The sequence below is a fragment of the Rhinolophus sinicus genome, chromosome 16 (genome assembly GCF_057876585.1).
Source record: "Rhinolophus sinicus isolate RSI-liver-muscle chromosome 16, RSI-T2T, whole genome shotgun sequence".
Classification (NCBI taxonomy): domain Eukaryota; kingdom Metazoa; phylum Chordata; class Mammalia; order Chiroptera; family Rhinolophidae; genus Rhinolophus; species Rhinolophus sinicus.
This window is the reverse complement of record NC_142516.1, coordinates 52,907,925-52,929,086: the sequence shown is the minus strand read 5'-3', so window position 1 is coordinate 52,929,086 and position 21,162 is coordinate 52,907,925. Positions and strand designations below refer to the sequence as shown.

Here is a 21,162-nt window from a genome sequence, read left to right as displayed (position 1 = left end):
GTGATATTATTTGTCCAGTGCATTTGGGCAAGTAGAAAACAATGATTGCAGCCGGAGGAGACCAGCCGTGAGCTCTGACCACTCTAGTCCTAACCTGATCCTGCAGGAAACCTAGGAGATTAAAGCAGTGCCAGCCATTACCCATTCTCTGCCCACGAGTGTGTCAGGGCCTTATGGTGGGTCAGGCAGCAGTAGAGGACTCCTGTGTCCAGAGGGAAAGGAGAGAACTCAGCAGATGGTGGTCTGGGGACCTTCGACGAGTCCAGGGGTCAAGCCACAGGTTATTCTATAATGTGGAGGATTAAAGCTCAGACTAGGCCTTGCGATGAGAGGAGCTGGCCAAATGCCTGATGGAGTTTACTTTGTTTAGAATTCATTTGTTCGAAATGGGAGGGGCAGGGCTTATTTTAAGTGAAAAGACTAGACAGAATCAGAAAGCGCAGTGGGTATTTTAGTATTTTCTTGAATGACACTTTTTTCAGTGTGTGTAAAAAGTCTCTTTACTCAGTGTTTTTTCTCTGCAGTGCAATCTTTTGTAGAAAATGATGCAGTTATGCTACACTGGTGTTTCCAATGACACAAGATGATTTTAAGTGGTTTACTGACTCAGCATTAGATAACACTGAGTCACATGGTGAGACAGTCATTTCGTTCCCTTGCAAGCCTTTTAATTACGCTAAAAGCTTTTCTCTGATTCTTGCTAATCTCCCTCTTTAACAAAGAGCAGCTCTCAAGTTGACAGTCTTCTGCGTTCATCAGTATCTTCCTAGGTTTTAATAAAAATAATTTGTTTTCATTATTTTCATTTGTATAGTCATCCTCTACTTATGGAAAATGATACTGATTTTCCATTTAGGGTGGTGATATAAATTTAAGCCAAAAAATTTTTTAAATGAGCTGACTGAAAGAGAAATATTAGATAAATAGTAGTATTGGTGATATGTAGATATCAACAAAATAAATTATAATGTCGCTGTGCAAATAATGATACTATTCCGGAATTTCTGATTATTCATCATTTCTTCTATATATTCTTTTGAGAGGGATTTGGGAGTCCAAAAGAACTAAATTGTCATTGGGACATTTAAGGCACGCCATCAGACTATAGTAGCTTTTACTTATTTAAATTCTGACACCACCTTCTTAACAAAAAATTCTTGTGATGAATTAGATAGCATTGAGCCCTGAAGTGAAATGTAATTGGAACTGCATTATATGTATTAAGATACAGGATCTCTGTAGTATATTATTGTAGCACCGTGGAATTTTAGAACACAAAGGGACCCTATTGACCCCGTTCCTGATCAGATGAATCTGACCATATAATCTGGTGGGTCATTCAGCTCTTGGTCTTAAATCTGGGAAGGTATCCTTTGTGAGCATTCCATAGCACAAACTCACCTATAACAATTCCGTTCGAGTTCAATTTGGTCAAGAGGTTTCTTCTTCAAATATCAGAATAGTAGTTTGTTAGTTATTAGCCAAATTTCAACTAAAAAGAAATTGATTGGTCCCAGAACACACACTTGAATCCTATCCCTCAGAAAATAACACTGTAGGTTTACTAGCATTACTGCTGGCACAGATAGTGTAATGCATTACAATATTTATTGACACAGTTTTCCCATTTTAATATTTTTCATCATTTCCTCAATTGTTATTGCTAGTTGCCCTACTAAGAATTTAACATAAGCTTATTATTAGAAATGATGTACACTGTTTCTACAGCATTCTGAAGCAGGACATTAAATGACCATATTAAATTTAAGCAAAAGTGTGAGGGAAATCATTTCAGCATCTCTCCAGGGCCTTGCTGGTTCTCATGGCGAATAAGGTGGCGGTGACGGTTCTGCAGAGAGTTTCTCATAGGCAGGTGGAGCATTGGGAACCTGTGAGAATGAAAAAGGGAGAGTACGGGCTTGGCAACAGTGCATATGTTTCTGGGCGAGTGATTAAGTCAAAATAGTTAGCATCATATTTATACTTTTGTTCTGGACTGAAACTTTTAAGTGTCCACATCTAATTTCCACCCGAGATAATCATTGTTAAATTTCACAATATGTTGAAACATTGTTGGGGGCAAGAGTAGAGGAAAACAGGGCTATGGGGCTTCCCCAAATCTCAAAAATCTATACCTGGATTATCCTTGTCAGTGGCAGCCCAAGCCCTAAATAATGGATCCATGAACCTGTTTACATACACTCATACATATTGCTGCTTTACCACATAGATACATCCTTGTAGTCTTGTCTAAAGGCCATCGCTGCTATCGACAGCGCAAATGCGGCTGGCCTTCATTTATTGCTCACAATAATCCTAGGAGTGTTTTCATGTTATAGGTTGGGAAACTGAGGCACAGGGAAGTTAAGTCACTTGCCCAAGGTCACACAATTAGTAAGTTGTGGAGCTAAGAACAAGCACAGTAATTGGGTTCCAGAGTCCATGCCCTCAACCACTGGTACACTGCACCTGTACCAGCGCTGTGCCACAGAAAGAGTGCCCCACTCTTTAATCACGTATGTGACTAAAATTTCTAGTAGCCACATTAAAAAAATAAAACAGGTAAAAGTCATCTTAATAATACATTTTATTTAACCCCACATATCAAAATTTTAATCATTTAAACATGTATCAATATAAAAATCATCAATGAATTATTTATGTTTTTTAACTCAGACTCTGTCCGAAATCTGGTAATGTACAGCAGCACATCTTCATTCAAACTACAGTGTTTCACGTGGCAGTGGCTATGCTACTGGACAGCACAGCTCTATACAATTAATAATTGGTCCTTTTCTTTCTCTCCCTTAGATATATCTATGTTCAGGACACAACAAATATATTAAAAACATAAGACAAAAGGATTTTGTATCCTGGACCAAGTTCTTCCTTTGAATCTTACAAGTAGGGTTCTCATAATTGACTCTGGAAAATCTGGGTGAGACAGGATACATACAATCTAAGAAAATCTCTGTTTTTCCCTTGTTTTTTACCTTTATTATTTATTACGGTAAATTATACATAATATAAAATTTACCATTTTAACCATTTCAGGTCTACAGTTCAGTAGTATTAAATATATTCACATTGCCCTTGCTTTTTAAATGGAAATAATTTTATTTATTTGTGTTAAAAGCAGCCATACATGAAAATACCAAGATGCAAGATCTCAACTTACCACAGGTTCACAATTGTTCTCTTGAAAAGGAAGTTTGCTGCCCAGGTGACCAAGCCCCTGAAGTGGACACCTTCCTATTAAAGTACTTTGAGTCCCAGCATAAAAGCTTTTGTCCTGAAATGTGAATTCATGAAGGTCAATGGGTGAGAAGAAATAATTGAGTTCCTTAAAAAAGGAAGAAGCCAAAGTTTTAAGAACGGGTTTTAATCTTGGTTCTGCCACTTACTTGCTGTGTGTCCTCTCTGAATTCGTTTTTGTATCTGTAACATGAAGATAATAACCACCTACCTGTCAGAGTTGTGGGAATTAACTAAAGGTAAAAGACCTAGTACCGTGCCTGACTCCCATTAGTCAATGGATATTTTTAAAGGGAAGGGGGAAAAAGAGTGACTCTAAAAAACGAACCTCAGAGAATGATTGCAAGTGGAGTAGACCAGAGCTAGTGAGACAGGAGCTGGTATCATAGTGAGGACAAGCGTATGACAACTTGACAGTAGGGACACACTGTCAATTTCTGCCTTCCCTATAATGACAGCAAAATATTTTAAACTCTACGAATGCACATGATGTGATAGAAATGCTGGGGTTGTTGCCCTGAGCTTCCAAGTCAAGTTGTAACAACATGACATGGCAGTCTCAGGTTAAGTTATGCACCTGAGTTATTGGGGGAAGGGGAGGTAAAAGCTCAGTGCTTTGCGTAGGTTTCGAGGGTGATACTCTCCATCCCTAGAATAGAACGACAACAGTTTGTACAAGACAGAGACATAAACCAAAGTGGAGACTGCAGAAGCGGTCCTCCCTGGTGAGGTATTTTATCACTGACATTGTTTAAATGGTTGGCATATCATGATAATAAAAGACTCACTTTTAGTCGCTTTTATTGTTGTTAAATTCTCTACAACAGTGGTTCTTAAACTTCAGCATGCATCAGTGTCACGCGGAGGGCCTGGTAAACATTGCTGGGCCCACACCCAGATTTTCTGACACAATAGGTCTGGGGTGAGGCCCACAGATTGGCATTTCTAACAAATTACCAGGTGGTACTGCTGGTTCAGGGCCACACAGACCCACAGCCCCACAGACAACGCAGCTCCATGTTACCTGCGCCTGGATCAACTTAGCTAAGCTTAGAGGGACAAGGCAAGTAATGCAAGGGGGTCAAGGGGGCCAGGTGGGGGCCATAGGAAAGGAGGGAGTATATATCCCATCTAAAGGGACAACCACTGCATAGCTGCCAGTTTTCCCCAGATCTTTTGATTAAAAAAAAATAAGAAGACATCGAGATTTTTATGTAAAATATTACTTTAAATGTTGGCACCTAATTCAATTTTTAAAAACACAGGCCCAAATATATCTGCAAGCCAAATCCAGCCCGTGGGACCTCAGCGGCATGCTGTCTGGGGCACTGGCTGAGGGAGCTGGAACAGGGAGGCTGTGTGGGTGACGAGCGGCTCTGCAGGCTTGTCTGCAGACCGTGGCCAATGTTTGAGGTCTAGCTACCATGTCAGACGAGAAGGGTATCAAAGCAGGTTTCCCAGGGAGGAGAAGCGTTTGGACTGTCAATCTGATGAGACTGAGATATGGACTGGCCTGATACCTACACGGTCTGCAGACTGTAGTTTCCCTAGACTCTGGCCTGAAACGAGCATTGATCCTACCTCCCTAATCTTGACATGAGGACACAAGGCAGTTCTGCCCCCCTCCCCAACTTCCAGCCGTGCACCTCAGAAAAGGTATTTAATGTGTTCTCTCTCTTGACTCAATTATTGCTTTTATTTTATTTTATGTATTTATTTTTTAATCTCTCACCTGCCATAGAATGGGAGCATGATCCGCTCCTCCAGTTCACTGCCAGCTCTCTGCACTTGCCTTCAAGGTCAGTGTGCCCGTTAAACGCAGGTTCCTGGGTCTCACCACCAGAGACAGTCCCAGAATCTGCCATTTTAGCAAGAGCCCCAGGTGATTCCAGGGCAGCGGCCCCTGACCACTGAGAAACAGCAGGGGTCTCGAGAATCATCTCCAAGAATCAAAAGCATTATGTTCTAAACTTCCAAGTGAAAGAATAAAATTGGTAACTACAAAAACCAACTTCCAGTGCCTTACAAATCATTTTCCTGCAGAAACACATTGCTGCAGAAAGCAGTTTTTCCTTTCAAAAGATGTTGTCCAGGTTTAAGGGGAACTGTTAGCCAAGGGAGAAATTTTAGGAGATCTTAATTCCAACCAATCTTTTTCTGTGGTCACTGAACGTGGGAAAGCAGACATTTCAAAGCTTAATGAAGGTTGCTAAAGGTGAGTAACTCAGGTCCTGGGAGCTTGCATTTATTGTCATTTATGTTCTGTTTTAAAATGAAAATAGAATCACCAAAGAGAGACAGGAAGGTAATTATGTAATTAAATGCAGTACTTAATGCACTATTTTACATAATTTTGCCTACATTTCTCAGATCGCTGATCTCCAATCTGGCATTTCAGGAGATAGGAAAGTCTCAAAACAAGATTTTATTATTAATTTAAAAAATAAATGACAGCATTTTTAGACTGTAGGGAAACCAGGGAATAAAAACACAGTTCTATCTCATAAAAATTCCAGAAATTCTGCAAATCACTGTTCTAGATCCAGAGGAATGGAGGCACGGTAGGTTGAACTTGAACTTTACGAAGTAAAATGTTCCCAGTGTCTGAACCCATGAGGTTAAGGTTCTTGGTTATTCTTAAACTGAATGAGTTTAAGATGAGAGTGTTGAAGCAGAAAGGAAAAAAATTGTTTTTTCGTCCAGTAGCGTCAAGCCAGCAATTGTGGGACAGTAGGAAATGGGCACTAACGTAGTGAGTCTGTAAAACTTTCACTCCTTGAAAAACTAAATCATTGTGTTTTTTATATAGAAACGTAGAATGAAATAAAAAATATATAGGGAAAATATATATTACATAAAAACTGATAATACATCATGTTATATCACATGCGTAGGTCTAGGTATAGAAGAGAAAAGGCGGCTCAGACAGGTTAAAATCTAAGGTCACGAAGCAAGTCAGTGGCAGACAATGAGACCACGTCCTGATGGCATACAACTGGGTGACGGCTGTATGCCAGGCACTGGGGTCACAAAGGTGAGTAACAAATAGTCTCTGTTCCAATTCGTAAATGGGGGAAAGGGAAGAGGTGGAAAAGGCAACAATAGCCAACGACAAGGCAATGTCATAACCCCATGCTAGAGGTACAAGTGGGGTTCTGCAGCAAAGTCCAGCCAAGTCCCTCCCTAACTAACGTCTGTGGACAGCCACAGAGAGGTGTCACCGGAGCGAGCGGGAGTCCCATCCCAAAGCTCCTAACGCACGGCTTTCCTGTGCTGCTTGGTGTGGATTCGTATTCAGACTCAGGACTTCCCCTCCTTCCCACTGAATGCCAACACACCGGAGGGCTGCGGCTCGGTGGCATGCCAGCCCTGACTCGCCCTTCTCTGGTTTGTATTTGGGACACTCTGGCAAGGTGGGCATTAAGGAAAGGGACACATGGGACTGCCCGAGCTTCCTGGCAAGGAGAAGAGTTTGAAGCTATAGCTCACACCTGCCTCTTCTCCTCCTCAGTCTTCAAAGCTCTGCCTGCCACCCACACCAACTCCCCTCCATCACAGAACCTTTTCCTCTGAATGAGGTGCTTGCTGAGTGAGGAATGGGACTTTCCAACATCTTTTGTAAAGATAATTTTTTCCCTGTTATGTATCAATCTCAGAAGCTTTCAGATCTGTAATTATAAGAAGGGGGGGGGGGGCCTTTGGATGCTTAAGTGCTACCTGGCTTTGAAGCGAGGTTTCTGAAATCTGTAGTTTTTACAGTTTAGAGCCTCAGTTTCTCATTTGTGGTAGAACCTGCTGCCCCAAGACCAGACTGTGTCATTTGTTAGCTTCCTGTTTATATGGGCAAACAAGGAAAACATCCTGTTAAAACCACATTGGCCATCGAAGGAGGATGGAGCCTGTTAAAAACCTGGTGGTCCTTTGCTGCTCAGGAGTGGATGGTCTCCTCATGGCACTGATGGCTACATGGGTCCTAGGTACTCTGGGTTGCTTGGTGTAACACAATTAGAAGAACCTGGAATTCCCAGGCAGCCTGAGAGAAAAGGTGTGAAGAGGCCCGGGGAGAGAAGCAGGCCACTGAGTGGAGTAGCAGAGCCAGTGAGAGACCCCCGACTGGAAGGACCCAGAGCGCCTCACATGCCTGTTGGATGTGCAAGAGAACAAGCCCAAAAACCCTTCCCCTGTGCCCCACGGACTGTCACTGCTCAGCTACACACAGCCCGGCACTCGAGTCTGCTATGAGCGGAACCAAGGAGGGGTCAAGTTCCTGGTTTGGGTTCATGCCTGGGCAGAGGCCAAGGAGGAGTTGCGAGAAGTACAATGTAGAGAAGCACCGATCAGAACCAGGAATCAGAGCTAGAGGTGATCATGAGAGCGTGACCCCACTCCCCACAAGTTCAGAGAAAGAAGAGGAAGCAGGGTTCTGGATCGGGAAGGATCCCAGCAGCAGGAATTTGACCAACCTTCAAGATTTTGTATCCACTTCGTCTTCTGCAATACCAGCAGCCGATGAGCAGTAAAATTACCAGGATCACTGTCAGGAATCCAATCCCCACGGCCCTGGCCCAAGAGATAGACAAATCCGTGTTGGTGCAGAAGCCTTGTTCCACACTGTGATGAGCCGTTCTCTCACCACTGGGGCTTCGCCAGCCCAGAGCAGCAGCTCCTGGTCCCCAAATAGTTTCCCAACCCATGCCACACCAGGCACCACCCAGACCCCCAACACTCGTGTCCAGGGACAGCACCTCCTCTAGAAGCCTCTCAAGTATGTGCCAACGGGCGGCGTACTAATTGGCATGGGCTCAAGCACCCAAGTTCCTGGTGCAAGAGGTGCCGTAGCAACTGGCCCTTATGTGGGCAATATATTTATTGCGACTGAATTATCTTTTCATCAGGGCTGGTTTAAATCATTTTCTCCACTATCAAAAAGGAAATGGAAATTTTCATTGACTTAATTACTACACGCTGGGTGTAATGCTAGACATTCTACACACACTAGCGGTATTAGCTTATTTGATTCTCACAGCAACCCTGTAAGGTAGGCATCACTTATCCTCCCCATCTCACAGATGAAGAAATAAATGCAGAGGTTAAGTGCCTTGCTGATGGTCATACAGAGATAGCACAGGGCAGAGCTAGGATTTGAACTTGAGTCTATCTCAGTTGCGTTTGTGCCCTCTCTGCCCAACCCCACCCTCCCCAAGTCCTTGCCCATCTCCTCTCTCCATTCCTGCCCTGAATAATCTACTCATGTTCCTAGACTCAGCATCATTCCTCCCAGTATGATGGCAGCCCACCCTGCCTTCTCTCACAGGCAGCCCTGCGGTGGTAATCAGCAGTGTGCTCACCTGCCCCTTCTAGAAATAGCAGAGAGAGCTCCCGGGGGTGCTGGTTAGGTTTTGGTTTGTTTGTTTTTTTAATTTGTGTCCTCAGCGACTAAAAAGGGTCAGGCACATAGGTGTTTCAAGAAACATTCCTGAAGATGGATGGATGGATGGATGGATGGATGGATGGATGGATGGATGGATAGATGGACAGTTGTATGGATGGCCAAACAAATGAATAAAAAATGAACAAATGAATTATGGCTGATTACAAATTCATATCCTCTTCCCCATCACACCAGTCTCTCTGCAAAATGAATGAGCCATTTACTGTCTTCTTTAAAATAACTATTTACAAACATGTGGGTTTGTGGCAGAAAGTTACTTTAACCTCTGTAGGTCATTGACACTCGAGTGAGCATGAGGAGATTGGCAGCTTTCCACAGGCAGGTTTTGGTTGGGATGGAGAGAAGGTAATGAGAAGGCGAGAGCTTGAAACCCAGCCCCTGAGGTCTTAGAGCTGGCATAGTCTGACTGTGCATGGAAGTAGGTCTTGTGGGATTGAGATGTCTCTGAGACAATAACCATTGCTTAGGGATGCCAGAGCCCAGCCCAGCTGGTAGGACACACGTCCCATGTTTATGCTCAGCCAAATAAGCTGCTATCAGGCCTCCACTTGCTCTAGGAATCCAGTGCAGGTCACCAAGGACGGGACCAGATGGGTCAGTGCTTGCTCCTTACTCTAGTCTCACCTGAGTGACCTGGACGAGGCATGTCGAAATGGAGCTGAGGGCAGAGCCCTTAGGAGGCAGAGATTAGAGACCTGACCCCACCAGCCGGCCTGACTGCGAAGTCATAGAGGCCAGCTGACATTTGGAGTCAGGTACTCTGTAGAGAGTAAACACCTCTCAGCTGGGTTAATAAAGGAAACAGCAATGCGGGCGGCGGGTGATCAGCCCTGGGCAGAAGTGTCTGAGCCAAACCTGGAGCAAAGCTGTACCATCCCTGAGAGGGCTCTGATCATCCGCAGCAGGATGCAATCCCGAGGCTAAGCCAGCCTTTCAGCCCTGTGTCCAGTGGCCCGTGAGAAGCATTACTCACCCTGTTTCCAGGGCCTGGGGCTCTGCTTTCCCTGCATAACACTGTCAATTAACTAACCCTTGCCTGATTTTCCACTTCACAGCATGAGCAACATCAACAGAGTGGAAAGTGCCAAGTCTTTTATCTGTGTCTTGCTAAAGACAGGCTCTCCAGAGCTGGGTGACTTATAAGAGATTGAGCAGCTGCAGGCGAAGTAAGAGCCAACAGGCTTCTGCTGGAAGCCTGTACCACCTACTGGACCACCTCCATCTCAGGGCCAGAGAGGCAGAAAGCCTGTCCTGTCCATCTCCAAACTGGAGAGAGAGAAATATGAGATGACAATACTGGATAAAACTCTGAACTAATTACACAGGCCAGTCGCCCCACTTTCTAGATCATAAAGCTGAAACCTACCACGATTCATCCCGACCACCAACCCCTTAGCGGCCACTCTACCATTCACTGAGAACCAGTTTGTGCCAAGCCCCCACACAGATGCTTTTATTCCATCTTCACGACCATCCTCTGAGGTAGGTATGATATTCATTTCACAACTGACATCCCAGGACTTTAGGCTGGTAAATGCCTGAGGTTGCACAACAGGTAAGGGGAAGAACCAGCTTTCAAAGCGACTGGCCCAAGATAGCCAGCAACTGAGTGCTAGGATTTGGGCCAGACCCAGGACTCCCATCTCCGGGGCCAGCGCTCTTCCTGCCGCATCACCCTTTGTTGAAATGAAGCCGTCACGAGGAGCACCCAGGGCGCTGGCTCTCATGACTGAAGGCAGCTGATGCGATTCCCAGCATGCCTGCGCTCTGAGTTTATCCCCTAGCTCTGCGGTTATTTCCTTGGATATCTTCACACAGACGGAGCTCTGTTTCAGCTCTTGACACAGCCGCATTACACTCACACACACAGAGTGACTGACTGAGAGCGGAGAACACCAGCATGCACCAGACACGCCAGAAGAACTCACTACCTCACTAGGCTGGGAGCCTCAGAGTGTCACCCAAATACCTGTCTGTGGAGTGACCTGAGATGCAAGTTACTGTGCGGACGCTGGGCTCCCACCCCCAGTCCTACTGAATCAGCCTCTAGGAAGCAGTGCCTAGGAAACCATTTCTTCAAGCTCCATGGGTGACTTGTGCCCTCTCAACTGAGAGAATCCCTCGCTACGAGGTTTCACAGCAATTGAGTCTGTTGAGTCATCATGGAAAAGCCAGAACAATATCCTACCCAATACCATGTGCAGTGTACCCCCCAAAGTATATAATTTTGCTTTTGGGACATGTTTTTGCTTTTTTTCCTCAGAAGATCTGCCCACCCCCACCCCCAGTTGACCATGCAGGGATGTTAGAGAATCCCATTAGGGTCTTCTGAGGAAATGCTCCCAGCCTGAATGCTTCCTCAGTGCCTTGGAAGGGCTCCACGGCTTGCTTGCCCCTCTAGTAAAGATTCATCAACAGTTCTCCCCTAAGGGAGAGTAGGTTTGCAGGAAGTTCTCAACAGACCACTTAAGAGATGGTCCAAATGAACAACTGGTTCCTTGTTTGCCTGTGGGCGAGGGTGGAGCCCTTCCCACCACCACACCCTTGCCCACTCACAGAGCAGGTCCCTGTCTGTGTTCCCATTACAGCACTTACTCTTGCTGAAATTATTCTCATGCCTAACTCTCCCACTAGATTGTAAGACTTTTCTCAAAGACAAGAATAGCATCTTGGATGGGTTATACAATGCTTAGCACTTAGAAATGCTTAGTCACATAAATACTTATTTTTTCATTGATTCATAATATCCTAACCAAATGCCTTTCCATGGGATAAAGTTATGATGCAAAGGTTCTGACCATCATCTTCGCCCTGGAGTCAGTCCGCAGGTGGAATCACACACACCTGCCCTTCATGCTCACTCACTTTTTGGCAACTCACCTTGGTTCTGTTTCCATCTCCAGGAGCCTGAGAGGAGCAGACAGAACACAGCTTAAGGAAAGAGGCAGCTTACTCCCAGACAGATGTATTTCAGCCTGGGAGCATATGGCAAAGGCCTTACAGCCAAGAATGCAGGCAAAAATGGCCAGCTCCAACTTTCGACCATTCATACCTCCTTGCCTGTTGGACCTCAGTGAAGCTTTCGTGAACCCCTTGTGGAACAACAGCGTCTCCTCACCTCATTGCCACGGTTTTTACCCTCTGCAGAAATGAACACTAGAGAGAATTATGCCCAGGCCTGTGCCGGTGGAGTCAGAGGCTATGTCAGCAAATGGCAACCCCGCAGGGCCCAGGTTTGAACTTACTCTTCAGCTGTGATGTAGGAATGGCCACGGCCCCTCCTGGGGTACCCATAGACGAAGTGAGCCTCTCCACTGGGCATCTTGTGGGGTCAGGACACGGGACACCTGAGAGCAGAGGCACACATGCATCATTTAGTGCATCCAGCGCGTCCTTGCTCATCATGCCACAAAGACCCACTAAGACACTTCCACTCAGCGTGTCTCTGGTTTCTCTTTGTGAGAGGATGTGTGCCTGCTTCTAGCATTGATATAGAGTGGGAATGGCTCAGGTTTCTAACCCCTTCCACCAACTAAAAATTAAGTTCAAAGATGAAACTACGAACAAAAGCAAAACACTTACAAATTGAGTTATTACTTGGGTGAAAAATGCTCTTCATTTGCCTTCAGTTTCACTCTATAACATAAATTGTAAAGAAACAAGCAAACAAAAAGCATTTTTATTCAGTCCTTCCTTTCCCTGGCCCAAGACTGGTTAATAAAAGAAAAGAAGTAATTTCTCTCCAAAGGTGTTTGATATCAATCCTTGGACAAACAGAAGGTTATGATGACGTAATGTATGTGTGTTTGAGAACAGCAACCCCAAACCCACTTTCCAACAAAGGAAAGTACCCCATGCAGGTTCCTGGTCAAGTCCACCTTCCCCCCAAAACAAGCTGAGGAAGCCCACGACTTGACTTTTCTAACAATTTTTTGTCCCTCCCACTGAAATCAACTGCTGCTTTTCCCTCATTCAAGTCTCATGACTGGGGTTTCCAATATATACATATATATATAATAATATAAAACATATAATATACAAATTTAAACTATAATACAAATAAAAAGCTTATGAACTGCAGTGGTCATATGAAAGTGTGCTTATTAAAAACCAATACCAGTTTTTCTTCTTTCCTTGCTATTATGTATTTTTCTTCCCTCTTATTATTCTTATGAATTTCAAAGGTCTGATCCCCGTAGAGTTTTATAAATCAGCCTGGTTAGAATAGCAGGAAAGAAGAGGGAGAGCACAGTGGGGAATTCACCACCTGAACCCTTTCCATTGGGGTATTTCATGTATAATTTACCCTTCCCAGTGGAAAAAAGAAATTACAGTTGAACTCACTGTTCAGCTCAGGTAAATAATTAGAGGTGAACGCTATGTTCAAAATTACAGGCACAAAGCCCAATTAGTTCTGTGTGAAAACGTTTTTGTTAATCTGTACCTCCAGCTCAGAGTCAAGGCAAACAGTGTAGGGACAGCAAATGCCCCTCACCCCACCCGCACCAGAAGACACGGTCCTTCAGGTCCTTCAGATGGCGGGAGAACCGCACTGCTCACAAGCGCTACAGCCTGAGTCATGGCTTTTTGGGGCTCTCTGCTCTGCTGCTTGGCAGTCTAGAGAGAGGTTCCTAGGAGGAGACTTTGTGAACCTTCAGCCCTTGGAGAATTACAAACGTTGAGAAATTCTGCTGACAGCCAATCATCAGGGAGGCATGGGGGAGGGTGGACAGTCCACCAGAACTTCCCAAACCCTGTGCTGAAAGAACAGGACCACAACCAAGCGTGAGGAGGCGATGCACTTACCTTCCTGGATGCGACTGTCCTCTGGGTGCAGCTGGCTCTGTGTGTGAAGATTGCTTCTCTGGCCCTTAATCTTTTTTTCCCCCCTGGTGTTGAGTCTCATGTTAGTCATGAGTTTGGATTTCTACTGGGGTCATCTGTGACTGCTTAATTAGTATGAAAGAAACCAATGGCATTTCTCCCCTCTAAAAGTGTGGGCTCTGATGGGGGTGGGGGGGAAGATAAGATAAAAATATGAATAACAAAATGGCAATAACTACATAGCTATCGACAATTATTTTCAATGTAAATGGATTCAATGCTCCAATCAAAAGATAGGGTGGCTGAATGGATAAGAAAACAAGACCCTTACAGATGCTGCCTGTAACAGACTCACTTCTGATCAAAAGACACACACAGACTGAAAGTAAAGGGATGGAAAAAGATATTTCATGAAAAAGGAAACAAACAAACAAACAAACAAACAAAAAAACCCAAACAAACAAAGCTGAGGTAGCAATACTTATTCCAGACAAAATAGACTTTAAGACAAAGGCTATAAGAAGAGACAAAGAAGGACCCAGTAATCCCACTTTTAGGTATTTATCCGAAGAGACCCAAAATGCTACTTCGAGGGGACATGTGCATCCATATGTTCATTGCAGCATTGTTTACAATGTCAAGGTATGAGGGCAGCTTGGGTGTCCATCCATGGAAGAATGGATAAAGAGAAGGTGATATATATATATATAGTGGAATATTGCTTAGCCAGGGACAGGAATGGTTCTTGTCATCTGCGGTGGCATGGATGGACCTGCGGTGGCATGGAGAGTATTGTGCTGAGTGGAGTATGTCAGACAGACAAAGACAGATGCAATGTGATTCTGCTTATATGTGGAATCTAACAAAGAAAATAAACAAACAAAACAGAAGTAAACTCATAGATACAGAGAACATTTAGTTAGTTGCCAGATGAGAGAGGGGTTGGAGGTGGGTGACAAAGGGGAAGGGATTCAGAAGTACAAATTGGTTGTTACAAAGCAGTCATGGGGATGTAGGGTAGAGCATAAGGAATATAGCCAATAATATTGTAATAACTATGCATGGTGTCAGATGGGCACTAAACTTATCGGGGTGACAGATGGGAGGGGTGTTAGGGGGCAGGGTGAAAGGTGAAGGGATTAAGAAATGCAAATTGATAGTTACAAAATGGTCACCAGGATGTAAAGTATAGGGAATATAGTCAACAACATGGTAATAACTATGTATAGTGCCAGGTGAGTACTAGACTAGTCAGAAGAATCACTCCTTAAATTATATACATACCACTATGCTGTATACCTAAAATTAACATAAAACAATATTGAATGTCAACTGTAATTGAAAAATTTAAAAAGGGAGAAAAAAGGTGAAGAGCAATAAGTGGTCCAAATTTCCAGGTATAAAACAAATGTGTCAGGGGCATATAATGTACAGTATTGGGAATATAGTCAATAATATTGTGATAACATGGTACAGTGTCAGATGGTTGCTGGAATTATCATGGCAATCACTTCTTTAGGTATACAAATATTGAATAACTATGATATACACCTGAAACTAACATAATATTGTATGTTAGCTATATTTTAATAAAAATCTGAAGAAAAAAAAAAAAGTATGGCCTCTGTTTTCCCCAGCCCAGGGTTCATCCTAGGGAAGCCATTTGTTTTAAATGCTCATCCCTTTTTCATAGGGTTGCCGGATAAAATAGAGGATGCCCAGTTACATTTGAACTTCAGAAAAACAATGAATAATTTTTTAGTATAACTGTGCCCCATACAATACTTTTTAGTATAAGTATGTCCCACTTATTGCATGGGGCATATTTTTACTCAAAAAATTATTTGTTGTTTATCTGAAATTCTGATGTAACTGGGTACCTTATACTTTCCCTCATCCCCACCTCAAAGGGTTAAAGAACCTTTAGGCTCAGACCTAGATATCATCTAGGCCCACCCCCTCCTGATCAAGAAGAAGAAATAGAAGATCCCTGATTTCTTTGTAACATCCTCAGAGATAAGTGTCCCCTGAGGAGAGTGGATTTTGTGCATTTGCAAGGGGCAGACAAAATTTTTTCTTTAAAGGTTCTAACTGAAACCAGAACTAATTTGACCTGACACTATAATCTATCCTGATTGTCAAATGTGTATAGCCCAGAAGCATTTCAGTGGGACAGAAGTTACCTTCACTCACCAGCTCTCTGTAACCATTGTGGACAAACAAAACAGCCCCCAGAATTAAGGAATGTGAAGTTCTCATCTGCTACGGACTTAGGTTAAATGGCCACTAAGTTCCCCTTTCTCATAACATCTGAGAACTCCATTCCTTCCAGGTTGTATGGAAATGGCAAGGAGGGCATTGATCCTTATTAGACCAGACAGGAAAAACCTTTCGGAAAAGGAGGGAAAATGTAAACTGAGATCTAAATGAGAAGGAGTCAACCATCTGAAGATAGAGGAACAGCATGTCAGAAAGAAGAACCAGTGCAAAGGTCCTGAAGCAGAGTAATAGAACATAACTTAGTCTGGGTTCCCAGAACTGAGGCTGATTCAGGACATTTTTTTCAAAAATCAGGGACAATACAAGCCTTTGGTGTCCATGGATTTGGGGAGAACAACTTCAACGGGACCTTGAGGTTATGTCTGGTAACTCCCAGAAAGGCCTCATGGTGGGTACAGGTCTAAAAGAAGGATGAAGTTCTGAGCCAAGAAGCCAAAGGTTTGCACTAAGCTGGACTCTACAATTAAATGGGCCCCTGGATGATTGGCAGCAAGATCAGAGAGGAGGGAAGTACTGACCTGGATCTCAGGGAAAGGGGAAGCTCCCAGATTTGGCTCAAGTCTTCTGGGGATGGGTGCTAATTCAGGGGCCTTGTGGGTGCCTGGGCATTGTTCCAGGATGGAGACCACAAGGCAGGTGGCATCATCCCCTCCTTCAGAGGGGGGCTACAGGACTAGATCCAGCACCATGGGGACACTAGGACCTGTCTGGGGAAATACTCTCTAGCTCTTCTGCTTTTCGGAGCTCGGCAAGGGAGTCCTGATCAGATCTTACAAGGGCATCTCTTTGGGTCTTTGAGTACTTTGCAGCTTCAGAGGTGCCCAGTCCTGTCAGGGTAAAGTGCCCAGGATGGGCTGGGGTGGTCTCTTCAAATAAGGGTTCCCAGGGAACCTCAGCCTGAAAATTCAACCACATCCTGTTTCCTGGAAGTGCCCCCAGAAGTTCTCTTTCACTATGCTCCTAGTCAGGGTTCTTAGACTGGCCTAGGCTTCAGGCTTTAACCCAGAGCCAGCCCAGGCCCTACCTGCTCTCATCCTTGATGCTTCTGAGTGACTTCTGACAGTGTAGCCCCCCCACCCCCACCCCCAGGCTAACAGTAGGAGCTCTAGAGTCCAAACTGCCTGCACTTCAATCTGTGTGACTTTGGGCAAGTCATAAACCTCTTGGAGCCTCACTGCCTGCATCTAAGAAAGCAGGGCTAATAAATTTATCTACTTCCTAAATTACAGTGAGAGTTACAAGGGACTGCTTACCATGTGCTTGACATAGTGCCTGGCACAGAATAAGTTTAGCAACATAGTGTAAGCTGTTACCGCCAGGCTGCCTGACCCACTAGCCTTTGGCCCAGCTCAAACCTGCCTCGCGTTTGGATGTGGCGCTGCCACTTCCCCTGCCCCAGCCCCAGGGTTAGAGCTTGAACCAAGCTACTCCTTCCGCGCTACTGGCTAGTTCTCTGCTGCCACCTGGTGGACCTGGCCTTGCATCACAGGCCCACCGGACGAAGCAGTGCGAGACTGATTGCAGAGATGCCGCTTGATCTTTACAGAACTCTCCCACTCATCGTGCTCAGGAGCCGGAATCCTTTTCACTCATCCTTCTTGGGGCTTAGAACCTTCTTCAGCGCAAGTCACTGTTCTTGAACTGGCATAGCCTCTGACTCTGCCCCAGAGCAGCTAAGGCCAGGCCCTGCCTGCCCTGACTCTCCATACTTCCTAGCGACTTACTTTCTTCTCTGGGAGTGCAGTGCCCCACCCCATTCCCTCACCCCCTATGTCATCACGTCCCCCTCCCCCAGGTTAACAGCAGGGGCTCTAGAGTCCAAACTGCCTGTGCTCTATCTTTTCAATCTGTGTGACTTTGGACTGTGAGTTTTGCTCTTTCACACACACACTACCAGAAAATGCTAGAATGTTATAAAGACATTGCTTTAAATGAGATGGGTGCTGCTGCCCTTTTGTAGGAGAAGCTAGTAAAACAAAACTGGCTTTTCAGAAGGCAGAGAAGACAAGTAGGCACATCTGCAGTGTTTGAGGCAGGCTGCAGACAATAATTCCTCCCTACCCCCAATGGGATCCTGGACCCAGACAGAAGGGCCTTCAATCCCAGCTCCTATTATACCTGTGTGACCTTGGACAAGTTACTTAATGTCTCTGAGCTTCAACAGCCTCATCTACAAAATGAGAATAAATAATCATTATAAAATTTCTGTGAGAATTAAATGAGAAATGTGTAAAATCATCTAGTGTAGTGCCTGGCAAGTTGCTGAAACCTGAGAAAAGCTAGTACCTCTGAGATCTCCTGTAAATGTGCAAATAGCCTTGAGAAGGAAGGATAATTGGATAAGCCTATGAACTCGGGGTCAGCTGTGACCTGATAGCTGCTAAGTGCTAATCAGCTAACAAGTTATTGCCTGTGGCATAAAAGGATATGGGGTGGAGAAGTTCTGAAGGTGCAGAGGCAGTGGTGAGGTAGAGAAGGAACAGAATGAAAGTGTGTCTATGTGGGGACCTAATGGGGAAGCACTGGCAGCCTGGGGGCAACTGGAGCACAGCAGAAGAACAAGAGTCTGGATTCCAGAGAAGGAGGTGGCAGGACTCCGTCAGCTCCCATTCCAGGAGGAAAGTTGTTCCAGGAGAAACAATGTCAGCTCCCACGTGTGCACAGAAGTTGACTTAAGTGTGAGAACAATGGCCCAGGTCCTAAGGCTGTTCCAGTGGGCAGAGAAGAGCCCCAATCAGTCAGAAATGGGATTTAATAATCCCGTGGTCACTGCTGGCCAGTCATTACCAAGAAGGACAGGATTGCAGGACTGGGTTCTAATGACTTTGGGGATGGACAATATTGAGGGGTCAACTTCCATGTCCACTCTGGTGTCAAATAATGCCGGAGCTATCTCCAGATTCCAGCCAACGTACAGTGGAGATATTGGTTCTTCTTGGAGGCAGCAGGAACAGGAGAGGTTTCCCAGAGGAAGAAGAGCTCCGTTTGAGTCTGGAAAGGTAAGCAGGGTTCAGCAAGCACAAGATGGGATGGGGGACATTCCACGTGGAGGATAAGTAGAGTTCACTAGTCACGACATGGGTGAGAGTGAGAAGGTGACATTCAGGTGGAGGGTGGGCTCAGAGGTGGGGAGCAGCCTAGCAGGTTTGGGGCACGGCACATCGTTCTAGCGGCCGGAACTCGAAGTACCAAGAAGAAGGTGCAGACTGAAGCCGGGGGCCTGCATCTCAAAGCACCTGGAACACCATGCAGAGGCTTTTGGACTTACTTTGCTGGCTGCATTGAGTCACAGAAAGGTTTTAAATGGGGGGAAAATCGGGGCTGATCAGACTTGGGGTCACCGTACTCTCCAGTGTCATGAAAATATCTTCCTTCCAGGTGGCTGTGAGGATTACATGTGTTACTGGGTGAAAACATTTTGTAAACCGTAGATCATATTGGCATGAGATTTAGAAGCAGCAGCTTGTCTTTAACTGACAGGGCGTTAGATTTGGTGACGTGGAGGGATGAATAGGAGAAAGCCTGGGCTTCAGATTCTGATTCAAATGCTGGCTCCAGCATGGGCTGGTTGGGTATCCTAAGGTACACAAGACTCTCGGGCTCAGTATTTTCATCTGCAGAATAGGAACACAGTATCTGTCTCTTGGGGAGGCTATTAGGTGAGGGTTTGTGTGCCTGGTGTGGAATGAACTCTTGTATCAGGGTTCTTTGGTTGCTAGCAACAGAAACTCAACCTTGGCTACTTAAGGGTATAAGGAAATTAATGGGAGGTCATGAAGGTATCCTACTCTATGGACAAAGTCCCAGAGAGCAGTTTCCAAGCTCTCGGTCTCACATGGAAAGGTGCCAGCTCGGGTAGCAGATGGCCATCTGCTGTGGCTGGATGGCCATCAGCTATTACCGGTTAGCCACTGGCCAACTGCCGTGGTTACGCTGGCAAGGTGGGTTGGTTGGCAGAGAAGTGGATGGCAGATTGCGGATCGTGTGGCTCCTGCATCCTGTGTCTCCAACCGGGCCGCTAGCGAGACTAGAGTGGTATGACTCCCCTACCTATGGCTCCGTGGGTGTTCCTTTTTGGCCTCACCATATCCTGTGTTCTTGTGTGGGGAGCAGGAGCAGAGACCCCGCAGGCCGCCCCGCCCGACAAATGGCACAACGAGCAGGGTCCCCCGCATGACAAGGTTCCTTAGAGAATCTTGTCTGGGTGGCTTGTGTCTCGTGTCTGCTACAACATTTGGCAAATGGTGGCCAGTGCAGTTATGTAGGGCTCGTTAAGCTGGGATTTATCCCTGAGAAGTCTCCCTAGCCTCTGCTGTTTCCTAATGCGCCCGGTGAGAGGAAATCCTGCAAGTGACTATGGAAGGCTGCCAGGCGCTTCCTGTTTGTACTCCCCCTCCACCACTTACTGCGTGATGTTGACTATGTACTTGCTCATCTCTGACGTATCCGTGGGTTCTGAGCTCCCAGGGGAGAGGGTTTACATAGCTCTGTGTCTCCGTGGCACAGACCCTGGCACATGGTAGAAACTCAGAGAACTGAACCTTTGCTCAGATCTCATTTCCAATGAGGTTTTTAAGAAGTAGCACCATCAAAGAAAATGACATTTCAACACTAAGGACAACAATTGTCTGTGTCTGTATACTTTTGTCTTTAAGTTTGAAAGAAATCCTCCTTTCCGTAGCCAACTACCATCACCCAAAGCCAGGTACCTTTTTTGATCGATATTGCTCAGAAGACTTGGCAGAGGTTTAACGATGGGAAAGGACTTAGTCAATGTTCACAACTCTAACAGTCCCTGCCAGGCACAGTGTTCAGAGGAGAGAATGCCCCGGAGGGCAGCCCTGAGGATTCCCTGGGTCCCGGCGCCCCTGGGGAGACAGCAGTGCTCTCCAAGCTTCCCTCTTTGCCTTTAGTATCAAAAAGTTAAAGGCGTTCCGGAAGTTTTTGTAAGTGGTAAACATTTTAAGTATTGGGCTGCCATCTTCCGCTCTGGAAGCACTTTTTCCCAACCTTCCTTCCGTGGCCACCAAATTTTTAGTCTCGTGAAAAATTCTGGCTTCTAAGGGCTGACATTTTCAAGTTCCCATTATTTTTGTAGTTTGGGTGAGCGACCATTTATAACTGAGGCTTTTGATTCTGTTGCAGAAAGAGAGATGATATAGTGTCTACCCGGGTGACACATGAAATAAAATTGGTTTCCTGTGGTTAAGTGGTTCTCAAAGTGTAGTCTCGACAAGCCGCAGCTCCAGCCCCTGGGAGTGCTTACAGAAGCATTTCAGGGCTCCTCCATACCTGCTGAATCAGAAACTGTGCGGGTGGGGCCAGCCATCTGTTTTAACAAGTCCTCCTGG

At 45.3% G+C, this 21,162-nt stretch overlaps 1 protein-coding gene across 3 annotated transcripts; it reads right to left on the bottom strand.

The window, feature by feature from the left end:
• Window positions 1-1,586: 1,586 nt before the first annotated feature.
• MLANA (melan-A) lies at window positions 1,587-14,164 on the bottom strand. 3 transcript variants are annotated; one of them, XM_019727151.3, is made up of 5 exons: window positions 13,514-14,164; window positions 11,953-12,054; window positions 7,719-7,815; window positions 3,179-3,292; window positions 1,587-1,889 (listed from the first exon to the last, which is right to left on the bottom strand). In XM_019727151.3, the coding sequence occupies exons 2-5, from the start codon at window positions 12,027-12,029 to the stop codon at window positions 1,821-1,823; spliced, it is 357 nt and encodes a 118-aa protein (XP_019582710.2). In that variant the 5' UTR covers window positions 12,030-12,054; window positions 13,514-14,164; the 3' UTR covers window positions 1,587-1,820. The 3 variants fall into 3 exon arrangements, with proteins under 3 accessions (XP_019582710.2, XP_074186556.1, XP_019582711.2); XM_074330455.2 differs by lacking the exon at window positions 13,514-14,164 and adding an exon at window positions 13,208-13,419; XM_019727152.3 differs by lacking the exon at window positions 13,514-14,164 and adding an exon at window positions 13,152-13,418.
• Between the last annotated feature and the right edge of the window lie 6,998 nt (window positions 14,165-21,162).